The 18,045-nt window shown below is 32.7% G+C and overlaps 1 protein-coding gene across 1 annotated transcript in view; it reads right to left on the bottom strand.

Annotated features, from left to right (window-relative positions):
- Positions 1–18,045, bottom strand: part of Cfap47 (cilia and flagella associated protein 47) — a 529,200-nt gene that overhangs the window by 407,370 nt on the left and 103,785 nt on the right. The window contains exons 22-23 of the mRNA XM_023707817.1: positions 13,043–13,184; positions 10,124–10,218 (exon numbers count right to left, since the gene is read on the bottom strand). Coding sequence (XP_023563585.1) covers positions 10,124–10,218; positions 13,043–13,184 — 237 coding nt within the window. The remainder of the gene's footprint in view (positions 1–10,123; positions 10,219–13,042; positions 13,185–18,045) is intronic.

Below are 18,045 nucleotides of genomic sequence, written 5' to 3'. Positions count from 1 at the left end.
TTCCAAGTGGTTAGGATAGATATATAGTTGCATTCTCTTAATGAATAGAATAATTTGTTCTAATGGTGTTTGTAAATAGCTTCACAAGTCCACTTCGTGTACAGCAATTAACCACTAAGAAGAATATATGTAGTGTATTATTTGTTGAAACTGTACTTCCTATTGGATTTGAAACTGTCTCATTGCTATCTGTTTATCAATAAAACTTTGAAAAAACAAAAAAAAAAAATAGAACCAAGAACAAAAACTACATGATCATCTCAATAGATGCAGAAAAAGCTTTTAAGAAATTCTAATGCTCAATGATGATAAAAAAACACTGAAAAAAAGAACACATATCTCAACGTGATAAAAGCCACCTATGAAAAACCAACAGCCAACATCATTGTAAATGGGCAAAAACTGAAGGTGCTCACTTTAAAATCAGGAACAAGACAAGGATACCTACTCTCTACACTCATATTAAATACAATTCTGGACATATTAGATAAGGCAATTGCAAAAGAGAGAGAAAAAGAGGAATAAGTATTGAAAAAAAGAAATTAAAGTATCATTATTTGCAGAAGAGATGATACTACACACAGAGGACCCCAAATACCCCACCAAGTGTTGTAGATTTAATCACCAAATTGTGCAGTCTAAAAGGATATAATGTCAATACTCAGAAATCAGTATCAATTGTGTACACAAAAAATGAATACACTGAGAGAGAAATTAGGAAAACTACACCTTTCAAAATAACATCCAAAAAATTATATAGTTAAGAATCTCACAAAGGATGTAAAATATTTTTTATTTTATTTTTTATTTTTATTTATTTATTTATTTATTGCGGAACCGGGGATTGAACTCAGGCCCTTGTGCTTGCCAGGGAAGCGCTTATTCCACTGAGCCATCTCCCCAGCCCCAATTTTTTTTTTCCGGAACCAGGGATTGAACTCAGGCCCTTGCACTTGCCAGGTAAGTGCTTATTCCACTGAGCCATCTCCCTGGCCCCCTAGGATGTAAAATATTTATACAGTGAAAATTATGTTATTTTTAGAAAAGACATTGAAGAGCCAGCAAGATAGCTCAGCAGACTAAGTGCCTGCTTTGGCAAGGGCAGGAACCAAGGTTTGATCCCCAGCATGCTGTGCTGGCCATGTCCCTGGTGTGTGCTGATGTGGGGACTGAGTCTGGGTGCGGTGGCACGTGCTTGTACTCCCAGCCATGAGGAGGCTGAAACCAGGAGCATCACTATGAGTTCAAGCTGTGTAGTGAGATGCTGTAACAAATACATAAATAAAAAAAAAAGAACAAATAAAAGTCACTGAACATGATTTGAGAAAATGGAAAAAAATATTCCTTGATCCTGGATAGGAAGAACCACCATTGTCAAAATGGCCATACCAAAAATTGCTATACAGGTTCAATGGAATCCTGATTAAAATAAATTTAGTGTACCTCAGAGTTACAAAAATCTTTCTGCAAATTCAGTTGGAATGAAAAGAGACCCAGAATTTCAAAAGGAATTCTGGGAATCAAAGGAAAGGCAGGAGGTATCATAATCCCTGACCTAAAATTATACTATAAAGCTACTGTGATAAAATCAGCATGGAGAGAGACCTAAAGAACAGGAGAACAGATTAGACAATGAAGACACATCTGCAAACACATGCAGCCTTATTATCTTTGATAAAGGGGCCAAACAGGCTCACTGGAAAAAAGGTAAGACTCTTCAATAAATGGTGCTGGAAAAAATGGCTTTCCACATGCCAAAGCCTAAAACTAGACACATGCCTATTACCATGCACAAAGCGACAGATAAACTGGATCAAATATTTAAATATTAAAACAGAAACATTAAATCTTATGGAGGTAGAAATCTTGAAGGCATAGCATTAGGTAGAGAGTTCACGAACAAACACCAAACTGCACTGGAAATTCTTCAAAGAATCAACAACTGGGATCTCATCTTTTTGAAAAGTTTCTGCACTTCAAAGCAAATCTCCAGCAGAGTGAAAATAAAACCAACAAATTGGGAAAAACAATAGCTGACTGCCCCTCAAACAAAGGCCTTATATCTAGAACATACAAAGAATTAAAAAATCCGGCCCCCCAAATTCAAAGACCCAATGCAAAAATGGGCATCTGAAAGGAATAGACACATCTCAGAGGAAGAAGTACAAATGGCAAGTAAATATTTGAAAAAATGTTCAGCATCATTGGCCACTTGTGCAATGCAAATTGAGACAACACTGAGATTCCATCTCACCCCAGAAAGAATGTCTAATATCAAGAAGTCAACAAATAACAAACACTGGAGTGGATGTGGAGAAAAAGGAACCCTTCTGCACTGTTGGTGGGCGTGCAGACTGGTACAACCACTGTAGAAGTAGTGTGGAGATTTCTTCCAAAGCTAGGATTAGAGATCCCATTAAAGCCAGTTATTCCCCTCCTAGGTATTTTTGCAGAAGAACTGAAAACCTTATACCAGAGCAATATATGTGCTCCCATGTTTACAGCACAACATTTTTTAATAGCTAAATCCTGTATAAAGCCCACATGCCCATCAACTGAAGAATGGATAAGGAAGGTGTGGTATTTTTACACAATGGAGTATTATTCAGGTATAAAACAGGACACCTCAAATATGTGAATAATGTTCAACATCATTGGTGCTGGAGTGCCGATCATTGGGAAAATTTGAGTTTCTTGGTAAGTGGATGCAAATAGAGAACATACTCAAGTGACATAAATTAGATCTGCATGTGCACACATCATATTGTCTCCTTACTGTGAGAAATTGAAAGAGAAAAATGAAATCTTAAGTATATAATTCAAAAGGAGAGTGTTACTGAGTTGAGGAGAAGGACAGAAGAGGGAACGAGGGAAAGAAATATCTGCGTGTGCAAGCAAGATTTTTTTTGACAACTGTACTGTGCATTCCTGCTGATTTATGGAAAGCCGTTAATGCTTTAATTTGATTCATTTGTTTTTTCAATTGTTTGTACTTTTTCTTTTCGTAGTTTCTTGTACATTTTTTTCCAATTTTAAATGAGTTTTTCTGGTGATATGAATAACTGATTGGAAGAAAACACTATGCATTACAACAAATACTGTGAAAGAAAATTTTTATCACTTCTAATTTTTTTGTTTTAATTCTAACTTGTACTGTCCAAAAAAATAAAATTTTTTTTAAAATAAACTTATGTCAGATCCAAGTGACTACATAACTAAACTCACCTGTGATTATGGAAATGCAAAAGTTTAAGGGTTAAAATAAAGTCACCTCATGTTAATAGAAAAGGTTTGGCTACAAAATGATCACATAGAAATTTTTTTGTGTGTAATTTATACTATTCGGCATGCACAGAAGTAAATGAGATATTATTCTATGTCTTTTACAAAACTGGGAGATCTGTATACTGCAAAAGTTATTTTGTAGTATTGAATTAGAGATACCAGTTTTAACTGATATTTGGGTAGACACAGAAAATGAGAGCCAGAAAGACAGAATTAGAGAGAGTATATGAATTTGTAAATGTGTGTACATGGCTTAGCATTTCTATAAATTTTTCCTGGCTCTATTTGCTAATAGCACCGTGTGCCTTTTACATCTCAAGAACAATCAGATTTTTAAAAATGTATTTAGTACAAGGTCTACAGGGTTTCACTACTTAGATAGGACTTGTACTGATCCTCCTGTTTTCAGCCTCCCAAGCACTGGGATTACAGATGTGTGCCACTATGCCAAGTCTCAATTGCCTTCTCAGCACACCCAATTGGCAGGGATGGAAAGGCACACTAGGGATCAAACCCCAGGCACTGTACTCTGCCTAAGCAGGAGCTTTAGTCCACTGAGCTCTCTGGCTTCCCCATAAATCAGATACTGATTTCTAAATATTACCCTACCATGAAAGGAACTAGAGTTCCTTAGAGAAATTCATGCTTCTATAACCAGAGCAACTAAAATTCAAGGTGAGCATGGAATATTTGATAGTGACATAAATAAGAATGCCAGCAATTGCAATGAGGGAAGCATATAAAAAAGTGAATGTAAAATTCCCGTTATGGTCAAACCAAAAACAATTTTTGCAACAAAAACTAATGAAATACGAGATTGTAATGATATATAAAAATATTTATATGTGAGTGCACACTGAAGCGTTAGGTAATAAAAACTGGAGAGGAATGTTTTTTCTTACAGAAATATTCTAAGTAAAATATATGGAAGTGTCCCTTCTAAAATCTTTTGTTCCTTCAGTGTGCATTCAAATTGACCACTCATTATCAAAGTACATGTTGTAGAAAGGGAAACATAATAACTTTACAGGGCAGAAACCCAGCAGATATTCCGACTGATGTGTCATTGTCATTTTGCTATCATGTACATTGTTCATATGATGTAATATAAATGACATTTCACCTCTATGACATTTTCCACAAAAATGCATTAAAAATAATAACTTATTTTAGCCAGGTAAAAAATACAAGATAAACTTTTTGAACATTCTGGAAAATAATGCCAGAGAGAGAGTGGTGGGGGAGTGAGGGAGAGAGAGAGAGGTCTTTAAAACTGTAAAGGTCATAAAATATTAAGAAGATTAAAAGTGTATCAGTTTTCAGAAAAAAACTAAATAAATGGAATGTGGCAGCCTGTTTTGTTGACTCTGAGAAACTGAAAGAACGTTAGTGAGAAAAAGTTGAATTCCAAATAAAGTTTCACCTTCTACTTATTATTGTGCCATATTGTTAAACTTGGAAATGATTCTATGTTTGTATATGGTGATAACATTAGAAAAATTTAAGTGAAATGTATATAGAAACTCAATATACTGTCTCTAAAGTTTTATCTTTTTATTTTAATATGAGCACAGATTAATAAAGAAGATATAAAAATTTTCTCATTTCTATGAAAGAATAGAACAAAATTTCATAGAAATAATTAAGAGAAGAAAAGCAAGTAAGATACTATGGGTTACAATCCTTAGAATTGGGCATAATGTTACTTTTACTCATGGAAAAATAATCTTTTAAATGGGCAAAATAAACTGGCAATATAAAGGAACCAAGTTAGCAATTATATTAAAACATTTTTGAAAAAAACAGAATAGACAATTTGTGTGTTATCTGAACTTCTCCATACTTATCAATCTTCTATTTTGTTCTAAATATATATGTGTATGTATACACAAATGTGTATATATTTTTATATGGGAAACTATGTAGTTTACTCTTGTGTGCCTGACTCATTTCATTTAGCAGTATGACCTCAATTTGCATCCATTTCCCCACTAATACCATAAGTTTATCTTTATTTATGGCAAGGTAGTACTGCACAGTGAACAAATATCACATTTTCTTTATCCACTCATCTGTTTTTTGTTTTTTTTCCAGTACCAGGAATCAAACTCAGGACCTTGTGCTTACCAGGAAAACATGAATTCCACTGAGCTATCTCCCTGGCCCTATCCATTCATCAGTTCATGAACATGTACACTGCTTCCAATAACTAGTTACAATAAATTGTGCTGCTATAAACATGAATATTCATATATTCCTACAATACAATGATTTCAACTATTTTAGTAAGATACCGAGAAGGGGGATAGCAGGATCAAGCTTTATTTATATTTTTAGGACTGATTTCCTTAGGACTGTAAGTTTTTTTATTTTATTTATTTATTGGTGGCATCAGGGATAAAACTCTGGACCTTGCACTTGCCAGGCAAGCTCTTATTCCACTGAGCTATCTCCCTGGCCTTATTTTTCACTGTTTGAGGAATCACCACATTGATTTCCATAGTGTTGTATTAGTTTACATTCCACTAACAACAGAGAAGTCGGCCCCCCCAACACACATATCTCTGCCAGCATTTGTTATTATTTGATTTTTTGATGATACTTAAATTTTGGGGATAAGATGTTATCTCAGTGTAGTTTTAATTTCATTTTTTTGAATTTTTTCATATTTTTAGGGAAGGGTTTACAGAGTGTTCAGTGTCTCACTACTAGATCATACTCATAGTGATCCACCTGTTTACAGCCTCACAAGAGCTGGGATTACAGGTGCATTCCACCACACCCAGTCTCAATTGCTATCTCAGGATGCCCCAGGGGTGGGGCCAGCATGGCAGGCCCAGGGATTGAACCCCCGGCTCCTGCACCTGCTTACAGGTGCTTTAATCTGCTGAGCTATTTGGCCCGCTGGCTTAATTTGCAGTTCTTTAATGACCAGTAATACAGAAGATTTCTTCATGTGTTTATTGGCCATTTGTACTTCTTCCAAAATGTGTCTCATTTCACATGCCTGCTTTTTGATTGGATTCTTTATTTGAGGTGGTCAAATTTTTCATCAAATTTTGATCACTTTTCCTCTCTCCAATGAATAGCTACACTGACTTTTTATTTTTCCATTCTGTAGGTTGTCTCTTCACTGTGCTGTATGTGTCTTTTACTGTGACAGAGCTTTTTAATTTAGCATGATCACATTTGTTGATTATCAGCATTATTTCTTACTTCACTAGGGTTCTTTTCAGAAAGTTCTTGCCTGTGTCTCCAAGTGTTTTACTTATTTTTTTCTTCATTCTTCAATTAGATTAAACGTTTGCATTTGGACATTTATATATTTGATCCATTTTGATTTAAGTTTAGTATATAGTGAGATATATGGGTCTAGACTCATCCTTCTCCATGTGGGTAACCAATTTTCTCAGCACTATTTAATAAAGAGTATAATCTTTCCCTCCAAATCATATGCATTGTCCTCTTGCCCAAGATGAAATGATTGAATGTTTCTGAGATTTTTTTACTTTCTCTAATCTGATCTATTTAAGTAATATTTTAACAAACTGGGAGGGGACGAGAAGATGTCTCAGTGGAAAAAGTGCTTCCCTGGCAAGCGCAAGGGCCTGAGTTCAATCCTGAGTTCTGAAAGAAAAAAAAAAAAAAAAACCAGCCTAGAGTTATGGGCATGACTTGAACATAGAACTGTCTTTTCAATGCAACTTACTATTGCAGTAGTATTGTTGATTATTGATAAAATTTATTTTATTCTTCAAAAAATTAAAGGGTAAGGAAAATTATATCTAATTCTCACTACAATAAAATAATATATTTTATTTCTGACTAAATTATAATTGATTCAAAATACACAAGTTATAACAGGGAACAAATGTTACTCTGTATGCCTTTAAGTACTTAAGCATCAAATTCTAATATTAGCATTCCCTACCTTAAAATTTAATTTACAGATTTTAAAGTAATTTAAATCATTCAATACTGAAGTTGGGCACAAAGTTGTACTATTATTTGAATACCTCATTTAAGCCATTCTAAAAATGTTATATGATATCTTACCCTGTTTGATATGAAGCACTGGAAACAAATAAAAGCTACCTACATTATATCACATAATACTGAGAACATTGCTTATAGTTACGCATAGATAAATACACAACAATGTAATGTTATCTCAACATTCTTTAAGAAAACGATCCAAGCACAGAGCTTATACAAAACATTCCAAAATGCTTATAAATGTGTTGACTTTCTACGATGCCTTGTTATCAACAGATTTGCTTTCGTGGAGAAACTGGTTTTAGCCAATTCTGATTTGAATTTTTTATCTATACTATCTTTTTATGACCGGCTCAGCCCACCCTGGGGGCAGGGCTGGAGTGGCATGTGCTGGGGATTGAACTGCAGTCCCTGCACTTTGCCTAAGCTTGCCTAAGCAGGTGCTTTACACCGCTGAGCCATCTTGCCAGGCTGTTGCTTTAGACTGCTGAACAATCTCGCCAACCATATAGTATTTGTATTCTAAATGTTATGCTGAAATAGTTTGCATTGTTTTATTGCAGTCACAACATATTGCCAAAAACAGTGGCTTCTAGTAGCATAAATTATTATATTAAAGTCATGGAGATTAAATGTTCAACAGATATCTCTTGATTAAGATCAAGATGTTGGTAGAAACTATGCTCCTTTCTGAAAAATCCTTTTAATTGCTTTTTAAAATTATTAGAGGACAGCTATATCCTTTGGTTGGTTGTTTTCATCTCTCTTCAATGGCAGCAAAGAATCTTATCTGTCTATTATCACATCTCCCTCTGACCAAAGTTAGGAAGCATTTTCTATTTTTCACCCCTCAGGGTCACATTTGGACCATCTGGAAAAGCCAAGACAGTATCCCCATTATCAAGACCCTTACTAGTAACCACATTACAAAATAAACTCTTGAACTACAAGTTAATGGATTCGGAGCCATTATTCTCTCTGTTATGAGGCTATTTCATGAGTATTAGCTTCAGATATTAACTGCCCGTTAAGAAAGATGAAGACTCTAAACAATGCCATACCTCCACTACTCACCAACATTTAGATATTTATATTGTAGATCTTCAGTTAGCCACATGATAATTTTAAGCAATATGTATCTCTAGTTCTTTTTCTGTCAACTTTACATACTACTTTATCCACTAAGAAACTTCCATTTGTCTTTCTTCCTTTTGTTTTTGTTTTTGTTTTGGCAGAACTGGGGATTGAACTCAGGCCCTTGCGCTTGCTGGGAAGCACTTATTCCACTGAGCAATCTGCCCAACCCCTCTTTCTTCCATTTTGACACTATTCTATCCATTTAACTTTCACATATATATTACACACTTATCATTTTATATATGACATGCTACATATAAGTACTTTTAATTATACTTCATAAACAAGGAAGTTTTCTCTGTATTATATGTCTTCTATGACTGTAAATATCATAGGAAATAAAAGAAATACACGTAAGTCACATGTTCATCTTCATGGAATCAATGTTGCTCCTTTGCTGCACAAAACGGAAGGGGTGCTATTTTCTGACTTTTTTCCTAACACAAATTGAAGAAAATATTAATTTTGTAAAATAATCTCAAATTTATGAAGGTTTTTTTTGGGGGGAACCGGGCATTGAACTCAGGCCCTTGTGCTTACCAGGGAAGCACTTATTCTACTGAGCCATCTCCCCAGCCCCATTATGAAGATATTTTTGATATGTGAAATTTAGTTCCCTAAAATTTTGGTTATAGCCCTGCAGAAGTCTTACTGACATTTTATTCTCAAAAAAATCCCTTATCTTCAAAAGACGTCTTTCACTGCCCTGTAACTGCAAATTCAAGGGTATTCTACATTTTATAGATTCAATATTATGTATTTTCCATAACAATTTTTTTTAACATTTTAAGAGGTTCAAAACCAGCAGAAATAGCTTATAAGAAACAATTTCCAGCCACTGAAACCACCCAGCATTGGAGAGGCTGACATAGGAGGATCACTACGAGTCTAAGCTGCACTGTGAGACCCTGTACCAAATACATAAATTTTAAAAAATGATTAAGAAACATGAAAGGAGCAGTGTAAATACAAATTCCTGTAATGTATATTTCATCTTCTTTCTTATCCATGCATCTACTTTGCCTTCTAGACAGAGCCCAAAAAAGAAGATACTCAGTTTTAATGGTATATATTAATATAAAAGTACATTTATTACATACCTGGATTTTTGTACTTTTTTTGTACAAGATATTGAGCTCAGGACCTCATGTCTGCAAGGCAAGCACTCTGCCACTTAGCTGAATCCCTGGCTGAACATTTTATAATTGCCTCTTGCTGAATTTTCATATATATATATATATATATATATATATATATATGTCTCATATTAATTTAAATCTGAGCATTCACATTTATAAAGAGAGTGTTTAATTATATTGAAATATTTGAGTATTATTGTATAATCTACATATTGGAACATATGAGATAAATAGTATTCTGTGTCTGTAGATTTTAAAAACTGAGTAATTTTACTTATAAGTAATACATATTTACACATGCATTCACATGTTATACATATACACACAGATACATATACATAAAAGTTCTCTAAAATTATCAACATTCTTGCTACCAATAAGGTAAATATTTGGAGAATAGTCATAGTCATATACCATAGAATAGTCATTCACATCATTCATTTTTCAATAATCAATTTACTCAAACAAAACCACAGTTACAAAAGGAATTTTAAATTGTATCAATCAATTTACTCAAAACCACAGTTACAAAGGAATTTTAAATTATATCAATTTTCTATACATACCTCAAATTTTATGATCGTATCATTTTCTTGCAATTCAAATAAAGGAACATTAAATACAAATGTAGTCTTGGACAATCTCAATGGCGCGTGTAACACTTTGAAAGAAAAGTAAAACAATTATAATGAAAAAAATATTAATAGTTACAACCTCATAGAAACTTCTTAGTATCATTTTCAGAATGAAATAAGAAAATCAAATATTTTCTTGTTTGTATATTTCCAGGCAGATAATAAAATTATACTTTTAAATATATCTAAAATGGTTTGGTTTTCATAAAAACAAAATTTCATTTTGTGATTTTATCTTTTTTTGTACTTTTCATGGAGGTGTCTCTGGGCTGTTCAGGGTCTCACAATTAAATCAGACTCACAGTAATCCACCTGTTTACAGCCTCCCAAGAGCTGGGATTATAGGCACATGCCACCATTCCCATTCTATGTGATTATAATTTTAATAAATTACAAATAAAATGTGAAAGTCATTATTGAAGATAATAAAATATAAAAAATTTAATATCAAACTAAGACAAAATAAGTAGAATTAAATTTAACTTGCATTCTAAATTTGAAATAATGCAAAAACCAGGAATGAACAAGGAAAATTATTGCAAAGCAGGGAAACTATAAATTGTATATTCCATACTATTTTCTAGATGAAACAAGGAATTTTTTAGAGAATATGGCTATTCAGTGGAAAAAGAGGAATAGGTATATCTATAAAAATGCCTAATCTATTAATGAGGTTATCAATATTTTCGAGACAAACATACATATTTGTGAAACATTTCTGAGACACCAGAATTTTTAATGGAGGTGAAAATAAGCATAATGAACTAAACAATTGATGATTCTAAAATTCCATGTACTTTGCATAAGCTTTTATTATATAACTGGAATTAAAGGTCATTTTGGCATGAGATTAGCATCTCTGGGACATTATCTATAAGTCTGAGACCTATAGATAATATTCATGATATGTTATACCTACAACCTATAATAAGAAACCTTGGAAAAGAACGTGTGGAAGATATTTAGAGTAGGGCCTATAAATGTCCTCCTTGTTTGGAAATTAGCAATAGGAGATAAGCAAAAAATGATAACATGTTGGTTATGCCTTAAAATTACAGCATTGTTTTTTGAATATTATTTCACTATTTTGAGAACTTTAAACAAATAAAAGTTATTCTCTTAGTAGGATGTTTGAGATCATTATATGGAGGAACTGAAACACCAGAAGCTCAAAACTTTACAACAAATATTTCAAATTAGCCCGCTCCCTCATATTGAAATATGCATTGGTATCCTGTTCCTCAGAAGATAATATAATGTTTGATATTGAAGCTGTATTTTGAGAATCTCTAATAAGCATGAATGAATACACAAGAGGCAATAGAAATTTAAGTAATGGCTCAAAATCACAGAGTTGTAAAAGAAAATTAATTCAAACAAAATAGAGGCAATGTTGCCAATAGAAGATGTCAAAGAAATCAATATGTAGTTAGAGAAATTATTTTTTTCACAAGAGCAAAAGGTCATAAAGTAAAGGAATATTAAAAATGATTAAGAACCTTCAAAAAATTTAAATGGCAGGAAACTAGAACTTTATACACTTACCAAAATTCTAGATTGGAAAGACATTCTCATTTGTAAAGCAAGGCTATAACTCACCAATGGAAAGATAGGTTTTATCATAAAATAAATTTAAATGGTCCATTGAGAAATGAATTATTTCAGAAAACAAAGTCAAATAGCAATTATTTTCACTTTATGTCATGGAGGGGCACAAAGGTACATCAACATTCCCATTTTTAGAAAATTTTGAGATAGGATCTTGCTAAGTAGCCCAGGCTGAGTTTGCCATTGCAAAATTCCTGCCTTGGCCTCCCACAGAACTGGGATGACAGGTATGTCTGAATATATATTAAAATAAAATAAAAAAGAAATTTAAATTCATGGTTACAAAGGCTGGCCAAATAGCTCAGTGGATTAAAGTGCCTGCAAGCAGTAGGAAGGGCTGGGGGTTTGATCCCTGGGCCTATCATGTAGGATCCACCCCATGGTACACTGAGATGGCAATTGAGACTGGGCGAAGTGGTGTGTGTCTATAATCTCAGCTCTTGGGAGGCTGCAAACAGGTGGATCACTGAGTCTGACCTAGTGGTGAGACCCTGAACACCCTGTAGACCCTTCCCCCCCCAAAAAAAAAACTTTAAAAATAATTTTAAAAAAGGATTAAATTAATGGTTACATCCCAGCTATACTATTCTTAATTCTGAATTTAGATGAGTGAAATAAATTGTATAACTTCATGTTACTTTAAGAAGACTTCTCATAGTAGCTGTAATGCATAATTACTGATATGATATTCATCACTGCTTTATAATTAATGAAAACTTAATTTCAGAACTACTAACATAAAAATGCCTTGCCTTTTCAAGGAAAAATATTGTAGTGTATATGACAAAAGGGCAAAGCAAATCTTTTTAAAACTATGATTTACAGAACACATCAGTTTTATACTGAATGTCTGGGGAAAGTAGATAAATATTCAATAAAAAACTATAATTTCAAGTATAGTTAATCTTTATATGCATGTAAGGATTCAGTAATCCTTCCCTATGGGACAAAACATTTTCATATAATTGTCATTGATGTATTTCATTTTTGACTTGTTCTATTTAAATCAATCATATTTTGTCATAATTTTAAATTATCATACAATAAAGTGCTAAATTGATCTGTTTTTATTCTTTCATATTTTCCTCTGAAAATATATCTGTTCTATTAATCAACATTCAATCTGAACAATTCTAGTCACAAAGAAAACATACTAAAATTTCACTGTATATCATTTCCAATCATGAAAAGTGTCATATTCTTATTTTCTTAAAATTGAGATGCCTATTTCATATTATATACCAGTAGCTTGAACAAAACAAGGCTGGATAAGTGGAACCATCTTTGGCACCAAAGGCTTTTTCATGGATATATACTCAGTATAGATTTCTGAAGATCTGAAGGAATTAATATAAACTTGAATGTTGAATTCATATGCTCTTACCTGAGAGACAAAAAATACATTTTATTTGAGTTATTTTGCTTTGAGAAAAGGTGATATTATTCATTTAATAAAACAGCAATTTATAAAAACTTTCAATGTGAAATCATTTTGTGACATTGAAACTATACTTTAAAAAAATTGATTTTAATGTGTTCAAATATAATTCTAAAAAAATGAAACATACAGAAATTTGGGGAATAATTCTAAAACTCACAAAATGAAAGAACAAACCAGGTATGGTGCTGCATGTTTGTAATTCAGTAATTAGGAGACTGAGGCAGGAGGACTGCCACAAGTGGGAGGTCAGCCTGAGTCACATAGTGAGTTCAAAGCCAGCCTAAACTGCATAGTGTGATCTTGTACCAAAGAAACAAACAAACAACAAAAAAACTTAACAAAAGCAAAGAGTGAAAGCAACTGTCTAAATACAAAACTTACAGACACAAAACATTTGAATGCAAAGTTTGGAGAAATGTATGTGTATTCCTCAATAAAGAGGTTTGGCAAAGATTTTCTTCTTTGGGGTTGGAGATGGTGGTATTGAAAAGTGAACCCAAAACCACATACAAACCCATCACACATTCTACCACTGAGCTATACCATAAACCTCTGACAAATATTTCTTAAATACAAAATAAAAAGAATCATCCAGTGAAAATGATTCATTCATACACAATAAAATTAAAAATATCTGTTGTTAATGACATAATTTTACAAATAACATATAAGGCAAAACCTTTTCTAACAAAAAAGCCAACTTGTTTTTGCAAAATGCAAAAACTCAATGATCAATAAATGAAAAAGTATTAGGTAATGAAAATATATATAAGATTTGAAAAGATATTTCATAAAAATATTTATACATGAGACATTAGCAATGCAATAACATTTAACACCATTACCTATAAAACAAACGAAAACTGAAAGTAAAAAAAAAAACTTCACATCTATCATAGTTGCTTAAACACAAGTAATACTACTAAATGTTGATAAAAATGTGAACAACTAGACAAGTATATATTACTGGAAGGAATTAAAACAATTTTCAATAACTTGAGAAAGCAGTGTGCCAGGATTCCCATGGTCACAGGATGTTTTCCCTTTTATTTAGCTTCCTTCATTTATGTTTTACAGTTTTTAATGTATAAGAATTTCATCTTCTTGGTTAAGGTTACTCCCATGCATTTTATTCTTTTATTGTACATTGGATTATTTTTAAATTTTAAATGTGTCTTTGTTGGTAAACAGAAATAAAGCTGATTTTTAAATGTTGGTTTTGTATTCTGTAACATTACTGATTTTATTCAGTATTTCTAATGGTTATGTGAGTGTCTATGTGTATATGTGGCTTCTTTAGGGGTTTTGGCATTCATCATTTCTTCTCCATATAATACTTTGTACCTGTTCTATGCCAGAAGAATTAGGCAAGAAAAAATATCAATAGAAACTAAACCAGAAAGCAAAATGATAAGTTTTGTGTGTTTTTAGGTGAAATGATGTTGTATGTAGAGTGATATAGTCCATGTAACCTATGTAAATGCAAACACAGAGAAGAATTTAAATATTTTAAATGTGGGTAGTTAAAAACAATTAATATTCTCCCATACCAAAAGCCTCCAAGTTTGTGATAGTCATAGTGCTTTTAGAGGTATGTCTATATTTAGTGTTGTGCTCTAATCATAAAACCCAGGTTGACAATCAGAAAATCTTTAAATAAAATGAAGGACTGAATAATATAAAGGATAAATTTTCAGGTTCAGTAGGTTGTATTGCCATGCTCTGCAAAATATTTGCATTTTTTATTTAAGATATCATTTGCCACACTACTGCTAATTCCATCTACTGCCTGACAATGTTACGTAGTCTTTCTTCATAGCAGAATTATAGGAGTATAAAATACTGCAGCATGTGTTATTTTAATAATCTTTTTATTTCTTTGAGCAACAGAGCAAGCAGCTCATTCCCATGATAATGTATTTTGGCACAGGCACCAACAAACAAACATCAAGGAAAAAATTGTATATAGCATTTCATCTGCAAATACAATTTGTTTTGATAGTTTATATGGTAAGGAAGAGACCACATGTTGCTTACTTTTGTATTTTCTGTAATTTCTTAATATTTAGTATTCAATAACTAATTATATTTTGTATCTCTTTTTTTTTCTCCTAAATCCTATGTACATTTTAATTTTCATTGATATAAATTACATTTTCTACTATAAAATTTAACATTACGTACAATTGTTTCTCACCATCTATGTGGCACTGATACTCCAGTGCATCTCATACCCTCTTTCACTGTCATAGGTACATACTCAGAGAATGGATGCTGAATTCCTTACATAAATAATATAGCATTTATACACAACCTGCACATACTCTCTCATATAATCTTAATTATGAACCTCCTTATATGCATATAGAAGTCTTTCAGAAATTTAAATGAGTAGAGTGCACATGTTAAAGTACGACTGTTCTCAGTAAAAAGAAAAGCAAACTCACACAAAACAAAATTTAAAGAAGTGCTTTTAGAAAAGACAAGTTAGAAAGGTAAATCCAGGAAAAAAAGCTTCCTGAAAGCATCAATTTTAGACATACACCAAGACGAATAAAAAAAGGCTATATAAAAAAGAATTCTTGTAATAGGCATGATTATTCTAAGAAGATAACATGAACTATTACAAGAAAAATCACAAAAGGATTCTGCAAGTGTAGAGCTTCTAGAGAGTATAGGTAGAGAGAAGGAAAGCCAAATGTGAGTGGAATCAGAGGGATGATAATCTGTTCACAGAGATGTTCCACTTTGGGGAAATGACTGAAGTAAAGAATGATATTAGTCATGACACCTGGATTCCTGACTATTATTGGTATTGCATCTTGACCTTTGGGTCTAGTGCTGTGACCCCAAGTCAAGGATGATAGGAGTGCAAAACTAGAGTTATGAGAGATATTTAATGTAGGGTAAGAACTTTAAGTTTCATTTAAGAATGTGGAATGTGGAATGCTGCTGACAATGGAGGTGGCAATTCTCAAGGTGAATCAATTCTTAACTGTCACTCATTTTTGAAGCCATTTTCTTTCCAGCAAATACAAATTCTCTAAAATTCATGTGCTAAATTGACAGGAGGAATTTGTATGAGTGGAGACTGAATACTGGGCCTTCATACTGAGCCACCTTCTCTGCTTTTTCAATTATACTATTTTTATTTTGAGGACATTCTTGCTTAGTTGCTAAACTGCCTAGGTTGCACTATAATTTTCTGTCCCCCTGCTTCAGCATTCCAGAGTTCTTTGACAATATTGTGCCACCACAGCTAGCTAAACGGTTGAAGTCGATTTACCAATTGTACGTTTGTGCAAAATCATACAGGACTTGCCATTACTTAGCAGACTTTTTCACACACAGTTTGTATAAAAAGGGTTTCCCCCATTAAAGTAGTTCAATAATGACACAGAATGGAAAATTCTTTTACTTCTTCCCTTAAAGTTTTATTCCCTGAACAAAACTAAAAATATAATGAGTTTCTCTTATACCGATCCCAACTGATTTATAGAGAGCAAAGTTTGGTCTTATCATTAAAAAACGACTGAGCTATCACAAGAAGAAGAAAAACTTTGAAAACTTTTTATGTACCCTTCTAAGTGATTTCTCAGGTGGAAGACAGACATCATATTTAAAACAAATATTCTAATAAACTAAGAATTTTAGTCTTCAGGCCACTTGGTGGACAGAAATCCTTATGAATCAAAACTGAGCAGCTATCATTCAAATACTCTTTCTTTTAATCTTTAAGACACTATTTTTACCTCACTGTAAGAATGGTTTTAAATTCAAAATAAACAGAATAAATGACTACCCAAAGGCTTGCATAACATTAAAGGGCAGGCAAGGTTCAGTGGAGAAGGGTAAAAACACTATATTTAAGAAGTACGAGGAAAATAGAAATCAGTAGAAATGAGACTTACAGAAAACTTCAGAGTAATTGAATCACTGAAACTTAATCAGCCTATGGAACAGGGAAGAATCTTGCATATGGCAGGAGGAAAGGCAAAGTTAATAAACAGGAAATAGCTATGCCAGTGATGTTCAATGAGACTTTCTGAAGTGAGGGACATAGTCTACACAGATATGAAATTTAAGAATGTAAAATGTGAAAATTGTAAGAGGACACTAAGTTTCATGTCAATTATTTTTAATTAGCTTAAGCTTTAAATAGACACATCTAGCTAATATCAACTATATAAGGAAGAACAACTGTATATACTGGACAAGAAGATATAAGTGGTCCATAAGGAAAGGAGGAACATGAGTGAATTAAACAAGCTGTTTTAGTTAAGCATATGAAATACAACTATAATTAGCCAACAACACTTTTGATCATGTTCAAACTTGGTACAGTGAAGACAGGAAGAGGTACAGCTAGAAATAAGTCAAACATGTACTGACTATTTCATGTTTTACTACCTCATAAGTCAACCAAGCAAGCATCCACTGGCCTTTTACACATACACACACACACACACACACACACACACACACACACACACAAAGACAGATAACTTAGACATCACAATAAATTTAGTGAAGAGCATTTAAAACAACTGGAACTCAGATAATCAATCTTGCCTTTTGGTCTTGCTGGAACAAATTTATGAAGCAAGTTCTCATAGGTTATGCTGTCTCTGTAGGATTCTGTGAATTGCTCTAGTTGGACCAAATTATATTCTGATACTTGGAGTAAACATTCCTTTAAAAACCCCACTCAAACAAACAAAGATTTATTTAAAATTTGAGAAACTTATCACATTTCTCATAATTATAAATATATATAGTTTAATTTTATAATCAGTTTCTATAA

The sequence above is a fragment of the Octodon degus genome, unplaced genomic scaffold (genome assembly GCF_000260255.1).
Source record: "Octodon degus isolate 3935 unplaced genomic scaffold, OctDeg1.0 scaffold00313, whole genome shotgun sequence".
NCBI classification, from domain to species: Eukaryota; Metazoa; Chordata; class Mammalia; order Rodentia; family Octodontidae; genus Octodon; species Octodon degus.
This window is presented reverse-complemented; position numbering and strand designations above follow the sequence as displayed.